Source organism: Brachyistius frenatus, unplaced genomic scaffold (genome assembly GCF_029030835.1).
Source record: "Brachyistius frenatus isolate BFR_SWC_R1_liver_20210118 unplaced genomic scaffold, ASM2903083v1 Contig_14, whole genome shotgun sequence".
In the NCBI taxonomy this organism is placed as follows: Eukaryota; Metazoa; Chordata; class Actinopteri; family Embiotocidae; genus Brachyistius; species Brachyistius frenatus.
In genome coordinates, this window is record NW_027210613.1 from 6207030 (window position 1) to 6220721 (window position 13692).

At 42.3% G+C, this 13692-nt stretch overlaps 2 protein-coding genes across 10 annotated transcripts; both read right to left on the reverse strand.

Moving 5' to 3' along the window:
- Nucleotides 1-426: 426 nt before the first annotated feature.
- On the reverse strand, nucleotides 427-8226 carry LOC138617934 (zinc finger protein 184-like). Of its 9 annotated transcripts, XM_069693317.1 has the most exons (4): nucleotides 7731-8226; nucleotides 7379-7541; nucleotides 5644-5769; nucleotides 427-5197 (listed from the first exon to the last, which is right to left on the reverse strand). In XM_069693317.1, exons 3-4 carry the CDS (start codon nucleotides 5758-5760, stop codon nucleotides 1646-1648), a joined length of 3669 nt encoding a protein of 1222 aa, XP_069549418.1. In that variant the 5' UTR covers nucleotides 5761-5769; nucleotides 7379-7541; nucleotides 7731-8226; the 3' UTR covers nucleotides 427-1645. The 9 variants fall into 9 exon arrangements, with proteins under 9 accessions (XP_069549418.1, XP_069549421.1, XP_069549420.1 ...); XM_069693320.1 differs by lacking the exon at nucleotides 7379-7541 and having other exon boundaries at nucleotides 8065-8226; XM_069693319.1 differs by lacking the exon at nucleotides 7379-7541 and having other exon boundaries at nucleotides 7995-8226.
- Nucleotides 8227-10295: 2069 nt separating this feature from the next.
- Nucleotides 10296-13224, reverse strand: LOC138617937 (uncharacterized). Its single transcript, XM_069693326.1, has 2 exons — nucleotides 12993-13224; nucleotides 10296-12481 (listed from the first exon to the last, which is right to left on the reverse strand). Exon 2 carries the CDS (start codon nucleotides 12432-12434, stop codon nucleotides 10818-10820), a length of 1617 nt encoding a protein of 538 aa, XP_069549427.1. The 5' UTR covers nucleotides 12435-12481; nucleotides 12993-13224; the 3' UTR covers nucleotides 10296-10817.
- Nucleotides 13225-13692: the final 468 nt, after the last annotated feature.

Below are 13692 nucleotides of genomic sequence, written 5' to 3' on the forward strand. Positions count from 1 at the left end.
GTTCATGATCAATTCATAATGTCAATCTCCTGCTAAAGGGAGGAAGTGTAGCAGATCACAGTCACTGTCATCGGATGTTTTGACTCCAAAATTTCATGCCGTTCGGTGGTTTAAGTTAGAGTTACTTTTTAATTACATACATGACAACTGTGACGAGAGGAACATCCCTGGAGTCTACACCAAGGTCTGCGTCTACAACTCCTGGATCCGCTACACCATGTCCACCAACTAGTCACTTTACAGTCATTTGTTGCGAGACAGATGTGTATATCTCTTTAATAAACAAAGAAAAAAAGCCCTCAATTTCCAACAAATCCATTTGACTTCTTTCTCTCAGAATGAACTCCTCACTTTTCAGTTAAAAAGATGCTGGAGCTGCTCACGAATGCACAAATCTTAACTTAAAAATGACAGACATAGTTATATGAATACAAAAGTGACCTTTATTGTTTTCAAGAGAAATTATAGCATAAAATGATATACAACAGAGCATGGTGTGAATCTGGTAAAGAGCTTTTGAAATGTTATTTTGTTTTCATGATCCTAAATCATGATCAAAATGTCGTCGTTCCCCCCCCCCACCTAAAGCAGCGAACAATAATGGCTGTTCAACAAAACAGAACATGTTTGACGGGTGTTTAAGTATGTTCTCGAAAAATGAAACATAATTTCAGTCATCATATTATAAGTTCACAATATGAAAAATAAGTGCAAAGCTTATATTCACTGTCAAATACAAAATGCAGATACAAGTCCTTATTGTAGACCAAACAAATTAACGTCCGCCGAGACAGTTTGACTTTTAGGGCAAGAAAACATCCACATGATTTGAAGTTTGATATTAAATTCACAGCGGACATGTGGTAATAAGATGCATCGTGATAAAGTGTTGGGAAATTGTTGAACTATCCACCTTTCATGAACTAGTCATAACATTCATCTGTCGACTCAAATTTTCAAAGCAATAATGAGTTGAATATTAATTCAGGCTGACCTCCATCAGTTTTGTTCAACGCAATTTATGTTGTGTACTTTTCCAAGTTGGGAGTTCACTGATTTCTTGACTATGCAGGGTAACAAGAATACACGAGGGATCCGAATCTTTCAGAGGTTACGTCAACGATATCAATATGTCCTGATCAAACTCTGGATTACCATGATTGGTTATTAACATACAGCACAATGTCTGTATTCGTAAATATTGTTGCGCGACATTATTCCACGGGTGCTTCTGGTTTGGCATCGGTTCATCCACTGTCGAACTTTTGTGGGACATCTCTGGGACAATGGGCTGCAGTTTACTTTGACAAAAGTGTCCAATTTAATTTTTTTTTCTCTAAAACGACATCTCTTCAGTTCATTTTAAGAATCAGAAATGTAATTATAGAAACTAAAGAAAGGTCAGTGCTTTCTACCTGAAGTTGCTTAAAAAACTTCATGAAAACAGAGAAACTCCAATCAAACTGACACGTGACTGGTTGAAATAACAATCGTGAACTCATCTTCCAAATCATTTAAGTTTTCCTACGTTTTTCATGTGTCCAACAATGTTTTGTAACATCTTATTAAGGCCCCCCCCCTGTGTTAAATACTGTTAAAACCATTAATGCACACAGAAAGGGGCACTGCATTTCCATTTTGTTTATTACACTTGGCCTCTGGCATGCTGCAAATAATGTTGATAAAGGTCTGAAATGGCAGGGTATGCATTCCCACACACGGCGCACCGAACACCATCTGGTGAATCTTCATTTGATATGCTGGCCTTGTACGTAAAGTGTCTCTTCACAGTTCTTAAAGGTGTGATGGGTTTTGCAGGAGCGTTTTCTTCTATTCTGTCATGACAGGTTTCTCTATCTTGAAGTGAATCTGTGTTGCCGGGATGCTCAGAAGAGTTTTCTGAATCAGGACTCTGAGTATGAACAAAGGAAATCACGGGCACTAGAGGAAACTCTTGACAAACTGGATCTGGATATTTGGATACAGGGCTGAAAGAAGAGTTGTTTTCCTCAGGCGCTGAGGGTAATGCTGCTGTATTGTTATTGGTAGGCGGGAGGAGCGTTTTGTTTTTTGACTGTGTACCGGGGTCATCTATGAAGAAATCGAAATCGGAGTATTTGCGAATGTCCTGCGTCGAGGAATGGCAGAGCTGGTGACTGAACAGCAAGTCTAAAGTCTTAAAGCTGCATCTGCACTGGTCACACTGATACGGCAGAAACACTTTCTTAGGCCTGACTTGAAGCCACTGGAACTCCGGGTGCTCGCTCATGTGTTTTTTGTAAGGCTCTACAAACCGGAAACCCCGCCCGCACTGAGGACAAGTGAAGCGGCCCCGTCTCTGGCGGTGGATTCTCTGGTGATGCCACAGTTTTTTCCAGTTTTCTAGTGTCTTACCGCAACAGGAACAGGTGTAACTTTGGCCCGCCGCGTGCGTGAGCATGTGAGCTCGCAGTCTGCCCATGTGTCGGAACAGTCGCCCGCAGCTTGGACACAGATATTTCCTGGGGTCTGACCTGTTGTCTTGTTTGTTTAACTTTGACACGAGATGATGAGGCGGTAGGACTGTTGATTGGAACGGTTTCTTTAAGTTAGCGAAGCGCTTCTTGCGGCCGGTCTGTGATCGTTTTTTCTGCGTTTCGCAGGTTACAGCCGGGCCAGGAGCTGAATTCGGTCCCGATGAACACCTAAGTGCAGGCACTTTGTACTGAATTAACGACATCGTCACTTCCTCTTTTGCTGCGGAGCCGGACGCGTTTCTATCTACTCTACACTGACTGCGATGGGCACTAAATTCAGACATCACGCCAAACAGCTTGTCGCAATACAAGCAGCGGTAAAGCTTGGCACCGGTGTGTTCTTTCATGTGGCTGTTGAACTCCTGCAGATGGTCAAAAATGTTCTTGCAGATGTGGCACGTGTACGTCAGCGTCGGCTTTACCTGTCTCTTGGGTTGCAAGTCGTCGCCGCTTTCCAAAGGTCTGCACGTGTGATTTTTTGCGTTGCTATAGTGAGTGAATGATTTTTCGCAGCGTGTGCAGTTGTAACGCTTCACAGACCAGTGCGTGAGCTCGTGGACACGCAGGAAATAGGCCTGGCCGAACGCTTTGCCGCATATGTCGCACTTGTACGGCTTCTCCCCCGTGTGGACGCGGACGTGTCTTATGAGGGCGGACTGAAACGGGAACGATTTCCCGCAATACTGGCAAACTTTTTTCTCTCTCTTCACCGGTGAAACTGGTCTCTGCGGTTCCTGGCTGTCTTCAGGGTCGGCCCCCTTGCTAAGTTTTTCGGGCCTGTTGTCCCTGTCCTCCTGGCCCAGCTCGTGTGCGTGCAGCTTCATGTGAGAGTCGTACTCGGAGCAAGAGAATTTGATCTTGCAAAACGGACATTTTTGATATATGTTCCTCTTTCTGTGCGTCTTGAGATGAAGATTTAAGTTTGAATTTTTGCTGAAGCCTTTGCCACATTCATTGCACTTGAAAGGCCTTTCTCCTGTGTGAATGCGCTGATGGATGACAAACTGAGACAGAAATTTAAACGTACGACCACAGTAATCACATTTCAGCAGAGTTTTACCCCCTTTTTTCGAGTAAACCACATTTGTATTGACATCGGGGTTAACTTCCTTGTCCGCATCGCCACAGTCTGGTTTTTGTTGAGCCTCACCGCTGGCTTCGTGATTCTCTACGAGCTGCTCTCTCGGCGACAAAACACGACTTATTCTCCTCCGCCTCTTGCCGCCTCTCTTGCGCCTAAAAGTGTTTTGCCGACTGTTTGGACGCTCCGATTTCGATGTGGTGTTGGCACTGCACTGAAGAGATTTTGGACTATTCGACTGTGACACGGGATTTAACCGATCCAGCTCAATCTCTATATTCTCAGCTTTCACAGCAGGAGGGATCCCGACAGATTGAGGTGTTTGGTCGGAGGATGTTACGATGTCTGTGCTCGAGGGCTCTGCCTCCTGCGACTCTATATTCGTTGGAGATTCAAAGGACTGAAGGGTTTTTGATTGTGACTCCTCGCTGCCATGCGCGTCCACTGACTGCTTCATTCCAGGGTCATCGGTCTGAGTAGGGCTTACCAAGTTAGGGCAGTTCAAGCCCTCTGAAGGAGTAACTTCAGGTTGTGTCTGGGACTGCAGCTTTATTTGTGGTGACTTCGGTTCCTTTAATTGCGTCTGCTCCTCTTGCTTTTCGGCGGACTGCGGAGAGAGTTTATCGGCTTTTCCATCTGTATTAGTCTCTTGTTTGTCAGTGGTGACTTCCGCCTGTTTATCGGTCTCTGCTCTCCCCCCACAGTCTGTATCATTACTCAACACATACAAGACCTCCTTGGAATCGTCCAGCTTGGACACTTTTGCTGGAACCTGCTGATTAACCTGCAACTTAGGCCTCCTTCTTTTTACACCCTGAATTCTGGGTACATTACTCCTTTCTGTAGGAGTCAATTCAGATTGCTCGAGGTCTCCCTTGCTATGAGACTCAGGCTCTCCATCCTGCGGTGAAGGATGTTGCTCTCCTCTACTCCTGAGTCTCCGTAGAGGGGCGCTAACATTGTTAACTTGTGGAGGAGCAGCAGGAGTCCTGGCGACAGCTGCCTTAGAAACCTTCTTTTGGAAAGCTGTGGCTTCTTTCTTTTTGGGCCGACCTCTTTTTTTTCTTGGCGGGAAAGGGACACCAACCTCTACTTTATCATCCACAACATGAGGACCAGGCATCTCATTATGAGGCAAATTATTAATTAAATGACCATCTGCAGTGTTAGGCAAATCATTGCTGTTGTGGTTTTCTAAAGACGTCGGCACAGGTATCGAGGTGCTGACCTCTTTATGCTGAACCGCATCAAGACCTGCAGTATCCGCATCTCTTTTTTCTTTAGTCAACAACAGTTTTATTTTACGAGGCCTCCCGGGTTTTCTGCAGAACTCCTTGGGCTTTCCATGATTGTCTGTAGTAGAGCTGCACACTCTCGCAGAGCTCATTTGAGACTTTGCTTCCATCCCTACCTGTGACGGCGTGTGCTCGCTCTGTCGACAATTTGTCCCGCCTGCTGTTTCGGAGTCGATGTGGCCATCAGGCTGGAGGCGCCCAGACGACTGGGAATTAATCTCAGACCCACTCAGCTCTGATGCTTTCATTTTGTCTCCCCACCTGGAGCCCACGTCTTCCTCACTGCATCTTTTGTCTTCAGGTGTCTGCGGAAGAAAAACAAAGCCTCATCATTAATGTATCAATAGTTCTAATGTCATTAAAAAATATAGCAAAATATTGACAAGGGCATGCTTATTTAACTAGTAGTTAAGTAAGTTACTCAGTAACAGTAAATGTAGGTTGTCACTTGAATTGGGAAAACAATTGCTTGTTTCCAACACACACACACACACACACACACACACACACACACACACACACACACACACACACACACACACACACACACACACACACACACACACACACACACACACACACCTCAATATATAAAGATGTCTTTACAAATATACCAATCAAAGTAGAAAGCATACACACTGCATTATAATTCAATGCACTCTTACTTAGTCAAGATTTAAATGATGCTTTATTCTGTAACAGACAGCTGAAATTTAGGTGACATGCCTATTTGGTCTTTCTCACTGGCTACCTGCTTGCAATCCGTGGGGGCATGAATGGAACTGCGAGGTTGAGGTGTCACAGAAGTTAACTCAGAGACTGTATTTTGCTCACTGCTTCCTCTGCCGAAGGACATTTTACTCCCCATGTCAAGAGTCTGTGGATTAAACAGCGACAAGGAGGCTGTAACGCATAAAAACAGTGACGTGCAAAGCAAAATGCTATCACCTTACAAATCCTGGCCTAAATAAATCTGTGAATAAGCTGCAGTCCGTTTATCAAAACAATTTATAAGCGGCTGGCTGCATTGTGGTTGTTCAGAGGTAATAACTTTTCCAGGCAATTCCATTTTGTTAATTCCACAAGCACTGATGTCTCCAATGAACCGGGCTACTTCACGAGCGGAGAGTATGGATTTGTGTTCAGTTAATGTGAGCTGCTTTGCCTGGGATTGATGACTGATTAGTTTTGGATAGTACTTCCGACCCTTTAATAGCCCGTGGTGGAAACAAGTAATGGAGAAATTAAAAACCCAATACGGAGGTATTTTTTCCTTTTGGCAAATCCACTTTAGACTGCCTAAAGTGTCAACTCGTCTCGTTTTCCTTGTTTTATTGCTTCATAATAAACGTTATAATGATCTGCTCGTTATGCACTTTGTGTTGTGTTAAATGCATGAATCGTGTTATAAAAATAAAGTCTATTTTTGCTATTATTTATACTTCACATTGCAGAGGGAGATATTTTACTTTTTACTCTTCAACATTTACATGAAAGTTAGTTAGTGGTTGCAGGGTAACATTTTCATTAAAAAAAAAAAAAAAACTTATAGGCATCTTAATATGCATCTTTACAGAATATTTTCCCCAACTTTTTCTAAACTATATAAAATGAGTTCCATCCACCTCCACAACAACATCAAAATTACACATATATTAAATAGTATCGATAATAAATGGTGGAATCATGTTGTGTTGCACAACAGTTAAAAAAAGATTTAAGTATAATGGTTAGAAAACACTGAAATAGGGAGATGATGATGATCCTGGAACATTTTGTTGAAGAGAAATTCTTATGTAGGAGTTTAACTTGTAATAGAGCAATTTTGCCTTCAACAATTCAAAGTATGAATAAGTTTCTCTGCTCATTGCAGAACACACATTACTTTAAAGCTCATGACTCTTTGTGTGTTGCAGTTATTAAGGAACTACATGTATGCACAGAGGTGCCTTATTAAAGGTACTCTTTAGAATACAATTATTTTATATCCTTCCTGTCCAGTGAAAATCATCTATCTCCCAATTTGCTGGGTTTAAATATATTGATAAACTGACGGATTAGATTGGCTCTTAATGGATTGAGAAAAATTGTCCTCCACCTTAAACTAAATAAAAGATTAGAAAACTTTCTCGGATTAGCCGGAAAACGAATCAACACGAAGCCCAAAACAACTGTTTTTCTGAGCATGTTGACTATTAAACAGGACCTTGGACAGCGATGCTGAAAACACATCATGATCATGCACAATATTACGAATTAAACTAACCAACGGCATTTAAAACACTTAAAATCAGCTTTACCTTAAAAAAAAAAAAAAAATCTGCAGCTGTAAAAATGCAGTACACAATCATGGAGCAGTAATATTGATCCAAAATTACGCAATACCAAGATATAAAAGCAAAACGCTCACAGGGAGTATTTTTTTTTTACTGCATTGTGTGTACTTTTGATACTTTAATTACATTTTGCTGATAACGCGCACATACTTGGACTTAAGTTTTAAATGCAGGACTTCCAAGTGTTTGTCATGAGGCCCATCATCCCAGCGAAGGGCCCTGAACACTGTGAAGGCATCAGATGTAGTAACACGTCTGGTTTCTAATGGTTGCTCATGTCAGCCCCTCCTTTCATCTAAACTGCAGAATACATCTCATGCAAAAATACACAAGAGCAGATGGCTTTTCATTTGGTGATTTCTCCCCCTCCCCAACCTCTCTATTTAAACCCGCCGAGACACAACCGCGTCCCGGCAGGTCACTCCATATGTATTTTAAGCACCTTTCGGGATTCAGTTGCCAATAATAATAATAATAATAATAATAATAATAAGGTGCTTACAATGTTAAGTTAGGCGTTATCGTTTGGTAGGCCAGACAGCTAGCTGCGCTTTCATTACAGGCCACACCAACCCCGTTAACCGTGATGTCAGGGCATGCGACTTTTCTTTAAAGCCAATATGCGGTCTGTTGCTCCGCGCCGGTGACCAGATGTGATGGGGTGGTAGTTTAAAAAAAAAAAAAAAAAAACCCGAAGCGCTTGCCTGCGTGGGGAGAGAGTCGGGGCTGGTTTCTGCGTAGCCATGCACTGACCGCCGCCGCTCACCCTGGCTAGCGCCCCGCTAACGCAAACTTGGACATGTTCCCCCTTGTCGCTCCGCGTCTCGTTTGGGCACCTTTCACATCGGTGCGTTTTGACGTGGACGCCGGGGGCTGCGGACGTCAACCCGGCTTGTTCTCTCCCTTCTTTACGGAGCGGTTTCGTTTGACGGAGGCGCCGCTCGAGATCCGCGCACAAAACAAACCAGCCGCAGAAAAAACGTCAATCACGGCAACAAGGAGAAACACGGAGCGGATACTTCAGGTGCGGTGGGGAATTTCGCAATTATTCTTCCAACGCGTGACACGAAACACTACACGAAAGACGCCTTGGCAATGATGATATGTAATTTTTTTTTTTTTTTAATCGAATTAAATTAGATAACGTTTTATTAAATTTAATTAAATTTAAATGTAAATACATTTTTATTTATATAGTGCCAAATCACAACACAGGTTATTTCAGGGCACTTAACACAGGACAGTCCTTATTACAAAACTTTGCAACATTATCCAGAGGAACCCAACGATTCCCACGTAAACTCGGGAGGACAAACGCAGGCGTCCAGTGAACGCCACCACCAGGCGGTTCAACGCAGTTCAGCTCGCCACCACACCTGTGATGCTGGATGGCACTCTGGAGCTGGAGGCGTGCAAAGTGATGGCGATTTGCTGCCATCATGAATGTGGAAAACAACTGCCTGGTGTTACTCCTTTTTTCTGCCATTCAAGGTATTTACAGAGTGAGTCAGTGTCACACAACAGCAATAATCCAAAAGTATATCAGTATACCTGTCCCGCTTTTGGTACTGGTCCAACTAACATAGGTAAACTCAGTGCGTGAACGTCGCATACAGGTATTAGGATGGGGGGGGGGGGGGGATGTTTACCTCATCATAATGCTCATTTTATATTTTAACTATATATTTAGCTAAAACTTAAATTATAATATTATAGACTGTGTGAAGCAAAGTTCTAGAAAAGTGCTACAACTGCTGTTTCCACTACTTCATATCATAAACTGAATCCTGTTGCGTTTCTTATGCTTTTTATCTGTTTCTTATGCATTTTATCTGCTTCCTTATTGATTTGATCTGTTTTTATGCATGGTATCTGTTTCGTCTAATTTCTTTTCTATATTTTAAAAGACTTATTTAAACAATTTTATGTGAAACACGGCATGTCATTCTCTTGCTGTGAAGCACCTTGAGCTGCATTTCTTGTATGAAAGGCGCTATACAAATAAAGTTTATTATCATTATTATTATTATTATTACTGGACACTCAACAGCGCCTTGTTGGAGCCATGCACTATAGACCCTGAATCAGTGACCAAGGAAAATGGGTTAGTCATTATAAGGAGCTGACAGTGGTGGAAGGAGTATTTAGATCCTTTAATTAAGTACAACTAAGTAAACAATTATATAAGTAATAATGTAAGACGTTATTCGACTATTAATACTGAAGCGCCAATGTTTAAGCAGCATGTTACCGTTGTGGCTGCTCCAGGTGGAGCTGGTTTTAACGAAGCCTACTTTATAGTTTTATAAATAGGGACAACAGATAGATCTGAGGGGTTGTCAGATGATTTCTGGGGGAGGAAAAAAGAAAAACAAAGTTCTGATACACAAATCTGTTCTCAGTTTTTGGACTTTTTCACCAATTGTTGATTTTTGGTGAAATATTGGATCATTTGAATACTGTTTCAAATGAAACTGTGAGAAGTTTAAAGAGAAAAAAAAATCCCTGATTAACAGAGCTGTTAACAACTTACCTCGACTAGAAATCTGAAATTGAGAATTGAGGGACCAATATCAAGAGATAAAAAATAATTTTGAAATTGAACTTGTTTGAGAGAAGTGTTGGAAATGTAAAGTCCACATAAGCACACCTATAATTGTGTAGGAATGTCAGTTCAAATTACAGCTATTTGTGAACAGTAATAAATAATAATAAAATAAGTATTAATCTTTTTTTTCTGCCACTAAATCAAACACATCACAACATACTAGTGGGAAATAGCCTCATTGCTTTTTGATTTTAATTAAACCTTTACTTTTCCTTTTTTTCCAAATATACTTAGTTCTCATTTCATTTTTGTTATTTTACACACTTAAATGTACTGTTCTTGCAGGCACCATTAACTGCACTTTAAAGTTTTAAGTATTAATTATTCAATTTCCAACCATCAATTGAACTTCCATGCACAGCACTAAGGTTCAAAGCAGTGTACATTTAAGTCCATGTATGTTGTGAATAACCTTGTCGATAATACAACATGCTGCATTATTTCAGGAACACAAACACGGGGAGTTTGAAAATATAGTTTAATACATCATATACTGTATTCTTAAAGTCCGACAAATCTGGTAACACACAAGGTAATGTGGTCAACGCTTCACAACACATTCTGATCATACTAAAAACAATATCAAGAAAATACCTCGAACAAAACAAAACTATTATACAGTACCTGGTTATCCCACTGAACATGGGTAAAACCATGAACATACATTTGGATAATAAAAGGATGATTTACACCTTCCAAACCTACTGCGGGGTCAACAACTTCACTCTTGGGAAGTTAATATTGGACTGTTAACTGTACTAAAAAAAACAACAATCCAGCTTAATCAAGATGCTTGTTTGTTATCACTATTCATTCTAAACTTCTATGCGGTTTTTTTATGTGATTTGGAGAAAGCCAGGAACAATTGTGATCCTGTGTGATGAACCGAGTAGATGCCATTCAACCAGGAGACTTAATGCACTTGGTCCATAATTAACATACAAGTGTGACATGCAGACTGGATGTGCCTCGCTAGTTTTGTCAAGTCTTGATAGGGAGAGTGGAGGTTACTTGGTAAATCATTTCAGCCGGTTTGTCTGGTCCGCTTTCAACAATGTAACAGTCATCGTCACTATCCACGTCTGTTGTCCCGTTATCCGGAACCTCTCCCGGCCCTTCATCCAGGCTCATGGCGACGATTTGGTTTTTCATCACGCTGCCGGAAGAGGGGACCTCAAATTTTCTCTCGCCATTAATCGGAGCCCGATTTGAGCTCGGCGCTGGTGCTATCCTCTTGGGTTTGTACTGCTGTTTGCCATCTCGCATGTGCCGCGCCATAAACTCCTGTGCTTTGACACACTTGTGCCTCTGAAGCAGCTGAGGAGTATCAAAAGGAATATAACAGACGCGGCACATGAATGCACCTGGTGTTAAGGAAGTTTCGGTAGGTTTCCTCAATGCGCCCAATGTGTGCCTGTTTAACTGCATCGTGGAAAGACCCCGACTGCTTGGATTCAATACACTATGATTTGGACTCTGACTCTTTGACAGAAAGGAGACACCGCTGAAAGGTTTGGATGCGCTGGGATGCCAACTCTTCAACGTCAGAGGTGGTGTGACCTTGGGCCCGTGATCGTTATTACTGTATGTCCTGCCGCTCTGACTTTTAAACTGCAGGAGGGAAGAGAAGTAGAGCGTCTGACTGCCTCTAGCGGCTGCACTGGGATTCTGTTTTTTCCACTGCAGAGAAGTGGGCTCAGGCCCCTGGGAACCCAGATTCTGTCCAATATCTCTACCGGCTTCCTTCGGTGTCTGGGAAATCAGCGGCCTTGCGGTGATGAGTCTGAATTTGGTTGCATTGTGGGTCGAGTTACAATTGTGGAAGCGAGGCACTAGCTTCTTGCTGGAGAGCAACATCCCACATCCTATGCAGCCAGAAACTTTATCTGTGACATGCGAGCTGTGGTGGAGGATGAGAGAGCTCTTGGTCATAAAAAGCTGCCCACATTTACCACACGTGAATGGCTTTTTCATGCTAAACTTGCCCACCGTTTGCAATAATACAACTGGCTGATAAAGCGTCCAAAGATCCACCGTTGGTGAACCGACGTCTGCAAAAATATTCAGCATGTCTTTCGCTGAGGGGCTATGATTCGGGAGCAAAGACGTCTGTGAGAGCGAGGGGTACAACTCAGGCACTTGTGAAATCTGCGCAGACTGCTTGGGAACCTGTGACATGAAAGCTGATGTATTCGGTGCTTGCAGCAAACGTTTGGCTCCCAGAGACATCGATGGCACGTTCTCCAACTTGGGGGTCTTCCACACAACCTCACCTTTCTGCAGTCTTTTCAGTTTCTCCTCCTCCTCTTTGTGCTTCTCAATTCTTCGCTTCCTTATAGTTTCATGATCAAGCACTTGGTGCCCCGGTTCATGTGTGGTGCTGTGCTCCAGCATGTCTTTGTATTCGGTGAACTCGGTTCCACAGGAGCAGATGTGGCTCGCAGCGGGGCACGCGTGTTCCTCCAGGCATTTTCGATTTGCAAATATCTGCTCGCAGCTGAAGCAAAACTGGCTGGCGTTCATCACGTCTCTGCCCGAGCCGTTCACCAGGACATTTTGACGCTTTTGCCTTCCCGTCTTCATGGTGCAGCCGGGCATGGGTGGGTTCACCGGCCGTGGATGTGGTGCCCACCGGAGCACCTTACCTGTTAAAAAAAAAAAAAAAAGGAAAAACATTTTTGAAATTACTTACGAGTTAAAACAGAATATAAGCAAATCCACCAAACACCATCTACTGCAGGCGACTGATGCCAAGTGGCACCGATGAGCTCGTTACACCAGCGGCTGCATATGATAAATGAATCGCACGCAAAGCTTTGACCGTGTTATTCAATATCACTCACAGCTTTCCTTGCTCATCTTTAAAAGCTGACCCAAACTTCAGACGAGCTGATGAACTCTTTACCCATTTATTTCCTTACACAGTCCGCGGAGTGTGAAATACACGCCGTGCTCACCTAACCCCACAACATGGTGGTGTACTACTTATATACGGGTTTTTTTTTTCTTTTCTAAACAGTCCGGTATTTGGATAAATGTTTTAAGAGTGTCACGTTTTACAATTTATAGCGAAGATATCATGTTGAACGCGCCCTTTGCTTTGCTACAATGCTAACGTTAGCCTCAACTAGCTCACTGACAATAACGCTGTCTTACCTTCACATGAAAATGAATGTGCCGTCGTATCAATACTCTGACTTATCCTTGTAAAAAATTCGCGGACAGACTGTTCATTGTCGTTTTGTGAGACATTCAGAGCCGGACTCACTCACACACACACACTCACACACACACACACACACGCCGGTGTTTAGCTGGAGAAGCTATCAGTTAGCCTGTCAGCCACACCAAAAAACAAGAGGGAAAAAAACCTTTCTTCTTCTTCTTCTTCTTCGACGGTACAACATCCGGGGTTCTGCCGCGCTACACTGACACCTATCGGCTTAAATTCATAGCACACATTTTATTGTTACTACCGCGACAGCTCGGCTAAATTAATTTTCGTCTTGATGATACAAAAAAAAAAAAAAAAAAAGGATCGATAAATAACACGAGCGTGAGATTTTCGGTATTGAGATTAAACTGAATTTCTGAAAATAATATATTGAAATGTAAGCCCCTCTGCAATCAGCACCATTTTCAATAATAACTAACTTAATTACATATTTTTTCTTAAACCACAACAGATCTCAGTTACATTTATTTTGTAACCTATTTACATAAATTCGATACATGTAACAACTTCCCAACAGTGGATATAAATATTTCAGAAGACACTTGGGACTCGACAGTTCATTCTTGTAATTGCGAGCAGTCTTAATTCAATCTACTGATGGGGACTGTGTGATACAGTCAA